The sequence below is a fragment of the Heptranchias perlo genome, chromosome 21 (assembly GCF_035084215.1).
Source record: "Heptranchias perlo isolate sHepPer1 chromosome 21, sHepPer1.hap1, whole genome shotgun sequence".
Taxonomy (NCBI): Eukaryota; Metazoa; Chordata; class Chondrichthyes; order Hexanchiformes; family Hexanchidae; genus Heptranchias; species Heptranchias perlo.
In genome coordinates, this window is record NC_090345.1 from 50,379,355 (window position 1) to 50,396,271 (window position 16,917).

Sequence of the window (16,917 nt, forward strand, 5' to 3'; positions counted from 1 at the left end):
CATGGAGTATGTATACCATCACCATTCATGGAGTATGTATATCATCACCATTCATGGAGTATGTATACCATCACCATTCATGGGGTATGTATATCATCACCATTCATGGGGTATGTATATCATCACCATTCATGGGGTATGTATATCATCACCATTCATGGGGTATGTATATCATCACCATTCATGGGGTATGTATATCATCACCATTCATGGGGTATGTATATCATCACCATTCATGGGGTATGTATATCATCACCATTCATGGGGTATGTGCATCATCACCATTCATGGAGGATGTATATAAGAACATAGGAACAGGAGTAGGCCATTCAGCCCCTCGTGCCTGCTCCGCCATTTGATAAGATCATGGCTGATCTGTGATCTAACTCCATATACCTGCCTTTGGCCGATATCCCTTAATACCTTTGATTGCCAAAAATCTATCAATCTCAGATTTAAATTTAGCAATTGAGCTAGTATCAATTGCCGTTTGCGGAAGAGAGTTCCAAACTTCTACCACCCTTTGTGTGTGTAGAAATGTTTTCTAATCTCGCTCCTGAAAGGTCTGGATCTAATTTTTAGACTGTGCCCCCTACTCCTAGAATCCCCAACCAGCGGAAATAGTTTCTCTCTATCCACCCTATCCGTTCCCCTTAATATCTTATAAACTTCAATCAGATCACCCTTAACCTTTGAAACTCTGGAGAATACACCCCCAATTTGTGTAATCTCTCCTTGTAACTTAACCCTTGAAGTCCGGGTATCATTCTAGTAAACCGACACTGCACTCCCTTCAAAGCCAATATGTCCTTCCGAAGGTGCGGTGCCCAGAACTGCTCACAGTACTCCAGGTGTGGTCTAACCAGGGTTTTGTATAGCTGCAGCATAACTTCTGCCCCCTTGTGCTCTAGTCCTCTAGATATAAAGGCCAGCATTCCATAAGCCTTCTTGATTATTTTCTGCACCTGTTCATGACAGTTCAATGATCTATGTACCTGAACCCCTAAGTCCCTTTGGACATCCACTGTTTTTAATTTTTTACCATTTAGAAAGTACCCTGTTCTATCCTTTTTTGATCCAAAGTGGATGACCTCACATTTGTCTACATTGAATTCCATTTGCCACAGTTTTGCCCATTCACCTAATCTATCAATATCCCTTTGTAATTTGAGGTTTTCATCTACACTGCTTACAATGCCACCAATCTTTGTGTCATCGGCAAACTTAGATATGAGACTTTCTATGCCTTCATCTAAGTCGTTAATAAATATCGTGAATAATTGAGGCCCCAAGACAGATCCCTGCGGGACTCCACTAGTCACATCCTGCCAATGTGAGTACCTTCCCATTATCCCTACTCTCTGTGCCTTTCGCTCAGCCAACTTCCTAACCAAGTCTGTACTTTTCCCTCTATTCCATGGGCTTCTATCTTAGCTAACAGTCTCTTATGTGGGAACTTATCAAATGCCTTCTGGAAGTCCATATAAATAACATTCATTGACATTCCCCTGTCCACTACTTTAGTCACCTCTTCAAAAAATTCAATCAGGTTTGTCAGGCACGACCTACCTTTCACAAATCCATGCTGGCTCTCTCTGATTAACTGAAAATTCTCGAGATGTTCAGTCACCCTATCCTTAATTATAGACTCCAGCATTTTCCCCACAACAGATGTTAGGCTAACTGGTCTATAATTCCCCGGTTTCCCTCTCTCTCCTTTCTTAAAAAGCGGAGTGACATGTGCAATTTTCCAATCGAGAGGGACAGTTCCTGAATCTAGAGAACTTTGAAAGATTATAGTTAGGACATCTGCAATGTGCTCATCTACTTCCTCTAAAACCCTGGGATGGAAACCATCTGGTCTTGGGGATTTGTCACTCTTTAGTGCTATTATTTTCTTCATTACTGTTGCTTTACTTATGTTAATTTTATCGAGTCCCTATCCCCGATTCAATATTAGTTTTCTTGGGATTTCCAGCATGCTATCCTCTTTTTCTACTGTAAATACTGACGCAAAGTAATTGTTCAACATGTCCGCCATTTCCCCATTGTCAATGACAATATCCCCACTTTCAGTTTTTAAGGGGCCAACACTGCTCCTGACCACCCTCTTTTTCCTAATATGATGTCATCTAGTTTTCCTTTCTATGGGCAACACCTTGCATTAAATTTCATCTGCCATTATTCTTCCCACTTAACCATCTTGACCCATTCCTTTTGGAACTTCTAAGCTGCCTCTTCTGATACCACTTCTCCTCCCAGTTTCGTGTCATCTGATTTGACCATTTTGCATTGAGGTTCTGAACCAAGATCATTGATGTAAATCGATACTGCTCCCCTCTTCAACATAACTTCTTTATTGAGTACTCATCGGCCTGGAAATTCGATGGCATGTGCCCCTTTTTTGAGTGCTGAACAGGCACCTTCAGCCAGAAGTATGCCTTCCGCCATATTGGATTGGGCTTCTCCGAATGGAAGACACCGAATACAACATGTAAATTAGGGTCCTGCACTTCCAGTCTCTCAGCCAGTTTCTTATCCATTCCCAGAGTTTAAGTAATAGGCTTTCATGTGGAACTCTGCAAAACCCTTTTGGAATGTGTAAAACGTACTGTCAGCACTATTGCTCATTGTGTGTTCCAGGTACCAACTTGCGGTGATAGTACTGATTTATCTAATACCATTGATGGTGATGGGAGTCACATACACGAAGGTGGGAATAACACTGTGGGCCAGTGAAATACCCGGAGACTCAACGGAGAAATATTGTGAGCAGCTAAAAGCAAAACGAAAGGTCAGTAGCAAAACACACGATTCATTTGTAAGAGATGAGTATCAGTTTTAATGGGAGGCCAGGGCCTGCCTTCTGATGAGAGCTGGCGAGGCCTTGACCAGCGTGTTTTGCCCCATGCTGCCTCCTACCGGCCAGTGAGAGTCATTTATTCCAACCCACTGTGAGGTGATCACACTGTCACTGAAGGTGAGTGCAGGCTTAAATTGTACCACTCCAGCTCAGTGTTCTCTCTGCTGAATATAGTCCCGAACTGTGGGGAGGGGACATGGCTGGGGGGTGGGGGGTGGATGGTGGGGGGGGTGCTGAAATTCAACTTCAGCGGGAGTGCACGATGGACGGTAGCGATTCGGCCGCTTGTAATACACCCGCCGATTTTTCCATTCCAACCCGCCCAATTCGCCCGCTCCCCCTTCCCCCATGCCCCCATCCCACTCTGCCCTCCCTCCCCCTCCCCAGCGCCCTCCCCCTCCCCCCACACCCCCGACCCCTCTGCCCACGCAGCCGATCCTTCTCCCCACGCCCCCATCCCTCCCCAGCGCTCACGCCTCCATGCCCCCGGCCCCTTGACCCTCTCGCGCCCCCGACCGCTGACACCGGGCCCCCAAAAACCCCCGTCCCTGCATCCCAGCCCCCACCCCACACCTCTCCTCCTGCGGCCCCGGCCTCCTGAAACATCGCCCCCAACACCGCCATCTTCCCCGGCAAGCCCTCCCCGTCCCCTCCCCTGCCCCTCACCGGCACCCTTTCCCGCACCCTTCCCCTGCATCTCCCTACGCCTCCAGCCCCTCCCTCCACGCACCTCACCTCTCCCGCGCCGCAATGGCCCCACCCCACGCCACTCCACCGTGCCCCCTGTCAACTCCCCAAGTGCCACACCGCACCCTCCCCCACGCCCTTCATCCGCCCCCTCCCTACATGCCCCCCTGTCCCCTCCTCCCCACTCCCCACCCTCTCCCCCCGTGCTGCCCCGAACCCTCCAACAATTTCACTGAGGAGCGGAAAAGTTCAAACATCTAACTGTCCTGATGGTTGAGGCAGTAAAGTGACGACCAAGAGCCTCCCCGAGTCGGAGGACACAGGTTTGATTCCGAGGCTGTGAAAGTTAACTGATCCGGTGATTCCTGCTGGAAAGTGTAACCTTGTAGCTGTCAGGTGAGGACAGGATTGGGCATGGCTGTGATGCACTCCACGGAAAAATAGCCCACTGCATATACACCATCTAACTTCATGGTTGGGCAAGTCACCGGAGGACAGCTGGTACCTGTGGAACGGTATGCCAGTGAGAGTCAGCACTTTCAGGGGAACTTTGCCCCAGTGGGAGTCAACACCATCAGGAACTGTACCCCAGTGAGAGTCAGTACCTGCAGGAACTGTACCCCAGTGAGAGTCAGTACCTGCAGGAACTGTACCCGAGTGAGAGTCAGCACCTGCAGGAACTGTAGCCCAGTGAGAGTCAGCACCTGCAGGAACTGTAGCCCAGTGAGAGTCAGCACCTGCAGGAACTGTACCCCTGTGAGAGTCAGCACCTGCAGGCACTGTACCCCAGTGAGAGTCAGCAACTTCAGGAACTGTACCCCAGAGAGATACAGCATCTTCAGGAACTGTACCCCAGTGAGACTCAGTACCTTCAGGAACTGTACCCCAGAGAGACTCAGCACCTACCCGAGAGAGAGTCAGCCCTGTAAGGAACTGTACCCCAGTGAGAGTCAGCACCTTCAGGCACTGTACCCCAGTGAGAGTCAGCATCTTCAGGAACTGTACCCCAGTGAGAGTCAGCACCTTCAGGAACTGTACCCCAGTGAGACTCAGTACCTTCAGGAACTGTACCCCAGAGAGACTCAGCCCCTACCCGAGAGAGAGTCAGCCCTGTCAGGAACTGTACCCCAGAGAGAGTTAGCACCTACATAAACTGTGCCCCAGAGAGAGACAGGCCCTTCAGGAACTGTACCCAAGTGAGAGTCAGCACCTTCAGGAACTGTACCCCAGTAAGAGTCAGCACCTTCAGGGACTGTACCCCAGTGAGACTCAGTACCTTCAGGAACTGTACCCCAGAGAGAGTCAGCCCCTACCCGAGAGAGAGTCAGCCCTGTCAGGAACTGTACCCCAGAGAGAGTTAGCACCTACATAAACTGTGCCCCAGAGAGAGACAGGCCCTTCAGGAACTGTACCCAAGTGAGAGTCAGCACCTTCAGGAACTGTACCCCAGTAAGAGTCAGCACCTACAGGAACTTTACCCCAGAAACAGTCAGCACCTACCCCAGAGAGAGTCAGCCCCGTCAGGAACTGTACCCCAGTGAGAGTCAGCACCTGCAGGAACTGTCCCCCAGTGAGAGTCAGTACCTGCAGGAACTGTACCCCAGTGAGAGTCAGTACCTGCAGGAACTGTACCCCAGTGAGAGTCAGTACCTGCAGGAACTGTACCCCAGTGAGAGTCAGTACCTGCAGGAACTGTACCCCAGTGAGAGTCAGTACCTGCAGGAACTGTACCCCAGTGAGAGTCAGTACCTGCAGGAACTGTACCCCAGTGAGAGTCAGCCCTGTCAGGAACTGTACCCCAGAGAGAGTCAGAACCTACATGAACTGCACCCCAGAGAGAGACAGGCCCTTTCAGAGTTAGCACCTGCACAAACTGTACCCCAGTGAGTGTCAGTACCTTCAGGAACTGTACCCCAGTGAGAGTCAGTACCTGCAGGAACTGTACCCCAGTGAGAGTCAGCACCTACAGGAACTTTACCCCAGAAACAGTCAGCACCTACCCCAGTGAGAGTCAGCCCCGTCAGGAACTGTACCCCAGTGAGAGTCAGCACCTGCAGGAACTGTACCCCAGTGAGAGTCAGTACCTGCAGGAACTGTACCCCAGTGAGAGTCAGTACCTGCAGGAACTGTACCCCAGTGAGAGTCAGTACCTGCAGGAACTGTACTCCAGTGAGAGTCAGCACCTGCAGGAACTGCACCCCAGAGAGAGACAGGCCCTTTCAGAGTTAGCACCTGCACAAACTGTACCCCAGTGAGTGTCAGTACCTTCAGGAACTGTACCCCAGAGAGAGTCAGCACCTACCACAGAGAGAGTCAGCCCCGTCAGGAACTGTACCCCAGAGAGAGTCAGAATCTACATGAACTGTACCCCAGAAACAGACAGCACCTTCAGGAACTGTACCCGAGTGAGAGTCAGCACCTACATGACCTGCATCCCAGTGAGGGTTAGCACCATCAGGATCTGTCCCCCAGAGGGAGTCAACGCCATCAGGATCTGTCCCCCGGTGAGAGTCAGCACCTTCAGGAACTTGACGCCGAGAGAGTCAACATTGTCAGCAACTGTACCTCAGTGAGAGTCAGCACCATCAGGAACTGTACCCCAGTGAGAATCAGCAATTACAGGAATTGTACCCCTTTCAGAGTCAGCACCTTCAGGAACTGTACCCCATTGAGCGTCAGTTCAATCAGGAACTATACCCGAGTGAGTCAGCATCTTCTGACACTGTACCCCAGTGAGAGTTCGAATCTTCAGGAACTGTATAGCAGTGAGAGTCAACACCTGCAGGAACTGTACACTGGTGAGAGTTAGAACCTTCAGGAACTGTACTCCTGAGAGTGTCAGCACCTTCAGGAACTGTACCCCAGTGAAAGTCAGCACCATCGGGATCTGAACCCCAGTGGGAGTGAACAGATTCAGGAACTGTAGCCTCACGAGAGTCAGCACATTCAGGAACTGTACCCCAGTGAGAGTCAGCACCTTCAGGAACTGTATCCCAGAGAGAGTTAGCACCTTTAGGAACTGTACCCCAGTGAGAGACAGACTTTTCAGGAACTGTCCCTCGTGAGAATCAGCACCTGCAGGGGATCCATCCCCCAGTTAGAGTCAACACCTGCAGGAACAGTACCTCAATGAACGTCAGCTCAATCAGGAACTATACCCCAGAGAGAGACAGCATCTTCTGATACTTTACCCCAGTGAGAGTCACCACCTACACAAACTGTACCCCAGTAAGAGTCAGGAATTGTACCCCAGTGAGAGTCAGCACCTTCAGGAACTGTACCCCAGTGAGAGTCAGCACCTTCAGGAACTGTACCCCAGTGAGAGTCAGCACCATCGGGATCTGAACCCCAGTGGGAGTGAACAGATTCAGGAACTGTAGCCTCACGAGAGTCAGCACCTTCAGGAACTGTACCCCAGTGAGAGTCAGTACCTTCAGGAACTGTACCCCAGAGAGAGTCAGCACCTACATGAACTGTACCCCAGAAAGAGACAGCACCTTTAGGAACTGTACCCCAGTGAGAGTCAGCACCTTCAGGAACTGTACGTCAGTGAGAGTCAGCACCTACATGAACTGTACCCCAGAAAGAGACAGCACCTTTAGGAACTGTACCCCAGACAGAGTCAGCACCTTCAGGAACTGTACCTCAGTGAGTGTCAGCACCTCCAGGAACTGTACCCCAGAGAGAGTCAGCACCTTCAGGAACCGTACACCAGAGACAGGCAACAATTTCACAAACTGTACCCCAGAGAGAGTTAGCACCTTTAGGAACTGTACCCCAGTGAGAGTCAGCACCTTCAGGAACTGTACGTCAGTGAGAGTCAGCACCTACATGAACTGTACCCCAGAAAGAGACAGCACCTTTAGGAACTGTACCCCAGACAGAGTCAGCACCTTCAGGAACTGGACCTCAGTGAGTGTCAGCACCTCCAGGAACTGTACCCCAGAGAGAGTCAGCACCTTCAGGAACCGTACGCCAGAGACAGGCAACAATTTCACAAACTGTACCCCAGAGAGAGTTAGCACCTTTAGGAACTGTACCCCAGTGTGAGGCAGACTTTTCAGGAACTGCCCGAGTGAGAATCAGCACCTTCAGGGGATCCATTCCCCAGTGAGAGTCAGCAATTACAGGAATTGTACCCCTTTCAGAGTCAGCACCTTCAGGAACTGTACCCCAGTGAGAGTCAACACCTGCAGGAACTGTACCCCAGTGAGAGTCAACACCTTCAGGAACTGTGCCCCAGTGAGAGTCAACACCTGCAGGAACTGTACCCCATTGAGAGTCAGCTCATTCAGGAACTATACCCCAGAGTGAGTCAGCATCTTCTGGCACTGTAGCCCAGTAAGAGATAGCACCTACAGGAACTGTACCTCAGTGAGAGTCAGGAACTAGGGGAAATGTACCCCAGTGAGAGTCAGCATCTTCAGGAACTACACCTCAGTGATAGTTGGGACCTTCAGGAATTGTACCCCAGTGAGAGTCAGCACCTACAGGAACTGTATCCCAGTGAGAGTCAGCACCTTACGGAACTGTACCCCAGAGAGAGTTAGCACCTTTAGGAACTGTACCCCAGTGACAGATAGGCTTTTCAGGAACTGTCCTTAGTGAGAATCAGCACCTTCAGGGGATCCATCCCCCAGTGAGAGTCAGCACCTACAGGAATTGTACCGCTTTCAGAGTCAGCACCTACAGGAACGGTACTCCAGTGAGAGTGAGCACCTACAGGAACTGTACCCCAGAGAGAGTCAGCACCTTCAGGAACTGTACCCCAGAGAGAGTCAGCACCGACAGGAACGGTACTCCAGTGAGAGTCAGCACCTACAGGAACTGTACTCCAGAGAGAGTCAGCACCGACAGGAACAGTACTCCAGTGAGAGTCAGCACCTACAGGAACTGTACCCCAGAGAGAGTCAGCACCGACAGGAACGGTACTCCAGTGAGAGTCAGCACCTACAGGAACTGTACCCCAGAGAGAGTCAGCACCGACAGGAACGGTACTCCAGTGAGAGTCAGCACCTACAGGAACTGTACTCCAGAGAGAGTCAGCACCGACAGGAACGGTACTCCAGAGAGAGTCAGCACCTACAGGAACTGTACCCCAGTGTTAGTTGGGACCTTCAGGAACTGTATCCCAGAGAGAGTTAGCACCTTTAGGAACTGTACCCCAGTGAGAGACAGACTTTTCAGGAACTGTCCCTCGTGAGAATCAGCACCTGCAGGGGATCCATCCCCCAGTTAGAGTCAACACCTGCAGGAACAGTACCTCAATGAACGTCAGCTCAATCAGGAACTATACCCCAGAGAGAGACAGCATCTTCTGATACTTTACCCCAGTGAGAGTCACCACCTACACAAACTGTACCCCAGTAAGAGTCAGGAATTGTACCCCAGTGAGAGTCAGCACCTTCAGGAACTGTACCCCAGTGAGAGTCAGCACCTTCAGGAACTGTACCCCAGTGAGAGTCAGCACCATCGGGATCTGAACCCCAGTGGGAGTGAACAGATTCAGGAACTGTAGCCTCACGAGAGTCAGCACCTTCAGGAACTGTACCCCAGTGAGAGTCAGTACCTTCAGGAACTGTACCCCAGAGAGAGTCAGCACCTACATGAACTGTACCCCAGAAAGAGACAGCACCTTTAGGAACTGTACCCCAGTGAGAGTCAGCACCTTCAGGAACTGTACGTCAGTGAGAGTCAGCACCTACATGAACTGTACCCCAGAAAGAGACAGCACCTTTAGGAACTGTACCCCAGACAGAGTCAGCACCTTCAGGAACTGTACCTCAGTGAGTGTCAGCACCTCCAGGAACTGTACCCCAGAGAGAGTCAGCACCTTCAGGAACCGTACACCAGAGACAGGCAACAATTTCACAAACTGTACCCCAGAGAGAGTTAGCACCTTTAGGAACTGTACCCCAGTGAGAGTCAGCACCTTCAGGAACTGTACGTCAGTGAGAGTCAGCACCTACATGAACTGTACCCCAGAAAGAGACAGCACCTTTAGGAACTGTACCCCAGACAGAGTCAGCACCTTCAGGAACTGGACCTCAGTGAGTGTCAGCACCTCCAGGAACTGTACCCCAGAGAGAGTCAGCACCTTCAGGAACCGTACGCCAGAGACAGGCAACAATTTCACAAACTGTACCCCAGAGAGAGTTAGCACCTTTAGGAACTGTACCCCAGTGTGAGGCAGACTTTTCAGGAACTGCCCGAGTGAGAATCAGCACCTTCAGGGGATCCATTCCCCAGTGAGAGTCAGCAATTACAGGAATTGTACCCCTTTCAGAGTCAGCACCTTCAGGAACTGTACCCCAGTGAGAGTCAACACCTGCAGGAACTGTACCCCAGTGAGAGTCAACACCTTCAGGAACTGTGCCCCAGTGAGAGTCAACACCTGCAGGAACTGTACCCCATTGAGAGTCAGCTCATTCAGGAACTATACCCCAGAGTGAGTCAGCATCTTCTGGCACTGTAGCCCAGTAAGAGATAGCACCTACAGGAACTGTACCTCAGTGAGAGTCAGGAACTAGGGGAAATGTACCCCAGTGAGAGTCAGCATCTTCAGGAACTACACCTCAGTGATAGTTGGGACCTTCAGGAATTGTACCCCAGTGAGAGTCAGCACCTACAGGAACTGTATCCCAGTGAGAGTCAGCACCTTACGGAACTGTACCCCAGAGAGAGTTAGCACCTTTAGGAACTGTACCCCAGTGACAGATAGGCTTTTCAGGAACTGTCCTTAGTGAGAATCAGCACCTTCAGGGGATCCATCCCCCAGTGAGAGTCAGCACCTACAGGAATTGTACCGCTTTCAGAGTCAGCACCTACAGGAACGGTACTCCAGTGAGAGTGAGCACCTACAGGAACTGTACCCCAGAGAGAGTCAGCACCTTCAGGAACTGTACCCCAGAGAGAGTCAGCACCGACAGGAACGGTACTCCAGTGAGAGTCAGCACCTACAGGAACTGTACTCCAGAGAGAGTCAGCACCGACAGGAACGGTACTCCAGTGAGAGTCAGCACCTACAGGAACTGTACCCCAGAGAGAGTCAGCACCGACAGGAACGGTACTCCAGTGAGAGTCAGCACCTACAGGAACTGTACCCCAGAGAGAGTCAGCACCGACAGGAACGGTACTCCAGTGAGAGTCAGCACCTACAGGAACTGTACTCCAGAGAGAGTCAGCACCGACAGGAACGGTACTCCAGAGAGAGTCAGCACCTACAGGAACTGTACCCCAGTGTTAGTTGGGACCTTCAGGAACTGAGCACCAGTGAGAGTCAGCACCTTAAGGATCTGTACCCCAATGAGAGTCCGGACCTTCAGGAACTGTACCCCAGAGAGAGTCAGCACCTTCAGGAACTGTACCTCAGTGAGAGTCAGCACCTACAGGAACTGTACCTCAGTGAGAGTCAGCATCTTCAGGAACTGTACATCAGTGAGATTCAGCACCTTCAGGGAATCCATCCCCCAGTGAGAGTCAGCAATTGAAGGAATTGTACCCCTTTCAGAGTCAACACCTTCAGAGACTGTACCCCATTGAGAGTCAACACCTTCAGGAACTGTACACCTGTGAGTGCCAGCACCTTCAGGATATGTACCCCAATGAGAGTCCGGATCTTCAGGAACTGTACCTCAGTGATAGTTGGGACCTTCAGGAACAGTGCACCAGTGAGAGTCCGCACCTTGAGGAACTGTACCCCAGTGAGAGTCAGCACCATCGGGATCTGAACCCCAGTGGGAGTGAACAGATTCAGGGACTGTAGCCTCACGAGAGTCAGCACCTTCTGGAACTGTACCCCAGTGAGAGTCAAAACCTTCAGGAACTGTACCCCAGAGAGAGTCAGCACTTTCAGGAACTGTTTCCCAGTGAGTGTCAGAACCTTCAGGAACTGTACCACAGAGAGAGTCAGCACTTTCAGGAACTGTACCTCAGTGAGACTCAGCACCTTCAGGGGATCCATCCCCCAGTGAGAGTCAGCAATTACAGGAATTGTACCCCTTTCAGTGTCAACACCTTCAGCAACTGTACACCAGTGAGAGTCAGCACCTTCAGGAACTGTACCCCCCAGTGTGAGTCAGCACCATCGGGATCTGAACCCCAGTGGGAGTGAACAGATTCAGGAACTGTAGCCTCACGAGAGTCAGCACCTTCAGGAACTGTACCCCAGATAGAGTCAGCACTTTCAGGAACTGTACCCCAGAGAGAGTCAGAACCTTTGTGAATTGTACCCCAGAGAGAATCAGAATCTTCGTGAACTGTATCCCAGAGAGAATCAGAATCTTCGTGAACTATATCCAGTGAGCATCAGAACCTTCAGGAACTGTACCCCGGAGAGAGTCAGCACCTTCATGAACTGTACCCCAGTGAGAATCAGCACCTTCAGGAACTGTACCTCAGTGAGACTCAGCACCTACAGGAACCGGACAGCAAAGAGAGTCAGCACCTCAGGAACTGTACCCCGGTGAGTGTCAGCACCAACAGGAACTGTACCACAGAGAGAGTCAGCACTAACAGGAACAGTACCACAGAGAGGGTCAGCATCTACAGGAATTGTACGCCAGTGAGCGTCAGGACCTTCAGGAACTGTTCCCCAGTGAGTGTCAGCAACTTCAGGAACTGTACCCCAGTGAGAGTCAGCACTGTCAGGATCTGAACCCCAGTCAGAGTCAGAACATTTCAGGAACTGTACCCCAGATGGAGGCAGCCCCTTAAGGACCTGCGCCGCAGAGAGAGTCAGCACTAACAGGAACAGTACCACAGAGAGGGTCAGCATCTACAGGAATTGTACGCCAGTGAGAGTCAGCGCCTTCAGGAACTGTACCCCAGTGAGAGTCAGCGCCTTCAGGAACTGTACCCCAGTGAGAGTCAGCACCTTCAGGAACTGTACCCCAGTGAGAGTCAGCATCTACAAGAACTGTACCCCAGTGAGAGTCAGCACCTACAGGAACTGTACCCCAGAGAGAGTCAGCACCTTTAGGAGCTGTACTCCAGTGATAGTTGGGACCTTCAGGAATTGTACACCAGTGAGAGTCAGCACCTTCAGGGCCTGTACACCAGTGAGAGTCAGGACCTTCAGGAACTGTATCCCAGTGAGAGTCAGCACCATCAGGATCTGTACCCCAATGAGAGTCAGGACCTTCAGGAACTGTATCCCAGTGAGAGTCAGCCCCGTCAGGAACTGTACCCAAGAGTGAATCAGCATCTACATGAACTGCACCCCAGTGAGAGTCAGCACCTTCAGGAACTGTATCCCAGTTAGAGTCAGCACCTTCAGGAACTTTACTCCCGAGAGAGTCAACCTGTTCAAGAACTGTCCCCCAGTGAGAATCAGCATCTTCATGATCTGTACCCCAGAGAGAGGCAGCAATTTCACGAACTGTACCCCAGTGAGAGTCAGCACCTTCAGGAACTGTACCCCAGAGAGAGTCGGCATCTTCAGGAACTGTACCTCAGTGATACTCGGGACCTTCAGCAACTGTACCCCAGTGAGAGTCAGCATCTTCAGGAACTGTACCCCAGAGGGAGTCAGCACCTTCAGGAACTGTATCCCAGAGGGAGTCTGCAGCTTCAGAATCTGTACCCCAATGAGAATCAGGACCTTCAGGTACTGTACCCCTGAGAGTGTCAGCACGTTCAGGAACTGTACCCCAGTGAGAGTCAGCACCATCGGGATCTGAACCGCAGTGGGAGTGAACAGATTCAGGAATTGTAGCCTCACGAGAATCAGCACCTTCAGGAACTGTACCCCAGATGGAATCAGCACCTTCAGGAACTGTACCCCAGTGAGAGTCAGCACCTTCAGGAACTGTACCCCAGAGAGAGTCACAACCTTCAGGAACTGTACCTCAGAGAGAGTCAGCACCTAAAGGAACTACCCAGGTGAGCGCCAGCACCATCAGGAACTATACCCCAGTGAGAGTCAGCACCTTCAGGAAATGTACCCCTTTCAGAGTCAGCACCTCCACGAACTGTACCCCAGTGAGAGTCAGTACCTTCAGGAACTGTACCCCAGTGAGAGTCAGTACCTTCAAGAACTGTACCCCAGAGAGAGTCAGCACCAGAGAGAGTCAGCACCTACCCCACAGAGAGTCAGCCAAGGCAGGAACTGTACCCCAGGGAGAGTCAGAATCAACATGAACTGTACCCCTTTCAGAGTCAGCACCTTCAGGAACTTTACGCCCGAGAGAGTCAACCTGTTCAGGAACTGTACCCCAGAGAGAATTAGCACCTTTAGGAACTGTACCCCAGTGAGAGACAGAATTTTCAGGAACTGTACCCCAGAGAGAGTCAGCACCTTCAGGAACTGTACACCAGTGAGAGTCAGAACCTTTGTGAACTGTACCCCAGTGAGAGTCAGCACTTTCAGGATCTGTACCTCAATGAGAGTCAGCACCTTCAGGAACTGTACCACAGAGAGAGTCAGAACCTTTGTGAACTATACCCCAGAGAGAGCCAGCACTTTTCGGAACTGTACCCCAGAAAGAGTCAGCACCTTCAGGGGATCTGTATCCCAGTGAGAGTCAGCACCTTCAGGAACTGTACCCCAGTGAGAGTCAGTACCTTCAAGAACTGTACCCCAAAGATAGCACCAGAGAGAGTCAGCACCTACCCCAGACAGAGTCAGTCCTGTCAGGAACTGTACTCCATTGAGAGTCAGCATCTACATGAACTGCACCCCAGTGAGAGTCAGCACCTTCAGGAACTGTACACCAGTGAGAGTCAGCACCTTCAGGAACCGTACACCAGTGAGAGTCAGCACCTTCAGGAACTGTACACCAGTGAGAGTCAGCACCTTCAGGAACTGTACACCAGTGAGAGTCAGCACCTTCAGGAACTGTACACCAGTGAGAGTCAGCACCTTCAGGAACTGTACCCCAGAGAGAGTTAGCACCTTCAGGAACTGTACCCCAGATAGAGTCAGCACCTTCAGGAACTTTACCCCAGTGAGAACATAAGAACATAAGAACATAAGAAATAGGAGCAGGAGTCGGCCAATCGGCCCCTCGAGCCTGCTCCGCCATTCAATAAGATCATGGCTGATCTGATCCTAACCTCAAATCTAAATTCATGTCCAATTTCCTGCCCGCTCCCCGTAACCCCTAATTCCCTTTACTTCCAGGAAACTGTCAATTTCTGTTTTAAATTTATTTAATGATGTAGCTTCCACAGCTTCCTGGGGCAGCAAATTCCACAGACCTACTACCCTCTGAGTGAAGAAGTTTCTCCTCATCTCAGTTTTGAAAGAGCAGCCTCTTATTCTAAGATTATGCCCCCTAGTTCTAGTAGAGAGTCAGAACCTTCAGAAACAGTGCCCCGGAGAGAGTCAGAACCTTCAGGAACTGTACCCCAGTGAGAGTCAGCACCATCAGGAATGTACCCAAGAGGGAGTCAGCACCATCAGGATCTGTACCCTAAGTGAGACTCAGCACCTTCAGGAACTGTATCCCAGAGGGAGTCTGCACCTTCAGGATCTGTACCTCAATGAGAGTCAGCACCTTCAGAAACTGTACCCCAGTGAGACTCAGCACCTTCAGGAACTGTACCCCGGTGAGCGCCAGCACAATTAATAACTGTACCCCAGAGAGAGTCTGCCCCGTCAGGATCTGTACCCCAGTGAGAGTCAGCACCTTCAGGAACTGTACACCAATGAGAATCTGCACCATCAGGAACTGTATCCCAGTGTGAGTCAGCACCTTCAGGAACTGTACACCAATGAGATTCAGCATCGTCAGGAACTGTACCCCAGTGAGAGTCAGAACCTTCAGGAACTGAACCCCAGTGACAGTCAGAAGCTTCAGGAACTGTCCCCCAGTGAGAGTCAGCACCTTTAGGAACTGTACCTCAGAGATAGTTAGCACCATCAGGAACTGTGCCCCAGTGAGAGTCAGCACCTTCAGGGGATCTGTACCCTAGTGAGAGTCAGAAGTTTCAGGAACTGTACCCCAGATAGAGTCAGCACCTTCAGGAACTGTACCCCAGTGAGAGTCAGCACCTTCAGGAACTGTACCCCAGTGAGACTCAGCACCTTCAGGAACGGTACCCCGGTGAGACTCAGCACCTTCAGGAACGGTACTCCAGTGAGAGCCAGCACCTTCAAGAACTGTACCCCAGTGAGCGCCAGCACCTTCAGGGTATCTGTACCCCAGTGAGAGTCAGAAGTTTCAGGAACTGTACCCCAGTGAGACTCAGCACCTTCAGGAACTGTACCCCAGTGAGACTCAGCACCATCAGGAACTGTACCCCAGTGAGACTCAGCACCTTCAGGAACGGTACCCCGGTGAGACTCAGCACCTTCAGGAACGGTACTCCAGTGAGAGTCAGCACCTTCAGGAACTGTACCCCTGAGAGTGTCAGCACCTTCAGGAACTGTACCCCAGTGAAAGTCAGCACCATCAGGAACTGTACCCCAGTGAGACTCAGCACCTTCAGGAACTGTACCCCTGAGAGTGTCCGCACCTTCAGGAACTGTACCCCAGTGAAAGTCAGCACCATCGGGATCTGAACCCCAGTGGGAGTGAACAGATTTAGGAACTGTAGCCTCACGAGAGTCAGCACTTTCAGGAACTGTACACCAGAGAGAGTCAGAACCTTCATGAACTGTACCCCAGAGAGAATCAGAACGTTCGTGAACTGTACCCCCAGAGAATCAGAACCTTCGTGAACTGTATCCCAGTGAGCGTCAGAACCTTCAGGAACAGTACCCCGGAGAGAGTCCAAATCTTCAGGAACTGTATGCTAGAGAGAGGCAGCACCTTCAAGAACTGTACCCCAATGAGTGTCAGCAAATAGAGGAACCGTACCGCAGAGAGAGTCAGCACCTTCAGGAACCGTACCCCAGTTAGAATCAGCACCATCAGGAATGGTACCCCAGTGAGAGTCAGTACCTTCAGGAACGATACCCGAGAGAGAAGCAACAATTTCACAAACTGTACCCCAGAGAGCGTTAGCACCTTTAGGAACTGTACCCCAGTGAGAGACAGACTTTTCAGGAACTGTCCCTTGTGAGAATCAGCACCATCAGGGGATCCATCCCCCAGTTAGAGTCAACACCTACAGGAATTGTACCCCTTTCAGAGTCAGCACATTTGGGAACTGTACCCCAGAGAGAGTCAACACCTGCAGGAACTGTACCCCAATGAGAGTCAGCTCAATCACGAACTGTACCCCAGTGAGAGTCAGTATCTTCTGGCACTGTACCCCAGTGAGTGTTAGCACCTACAGGAACTGTACCCCAGAGAGAGTCAGCACCTTCAGGAACTGTACCCCAGAGAGAGTCAGCACCTTCAGGAACTGTACCCCAGAGAGAGTCAGCACCTTCAGGAACTGTACCCCAGTGTTAGTTGGAACCTTCAGGAACTGTAAAC

General features: G+C 51.1%; 1 protein-coding gene across 1 annotated transcript in view; it reads left to right on the forward strand.

Moving 5' to 3' along the window:
• The window catches only part of tacr2 (tachykinin receptor 2), a 116,128-nt gene that overhangs the window by 58,470 nt on the left and 40,741 nt on the right, over nucleotides 1-16,917 (forward strand). The window contains exon 3 of the mRNA XM_068002777.1: nucleotides 2,644-2,794. Within this exon, the coding sequence (XP_067858878.1) occupies nucleotides 2,644-2,794 (151 nt within the window). The remainder of the gene's footprint in view (nucleotides 1-2,643; nucleotides 2,795-16,917) is intronic.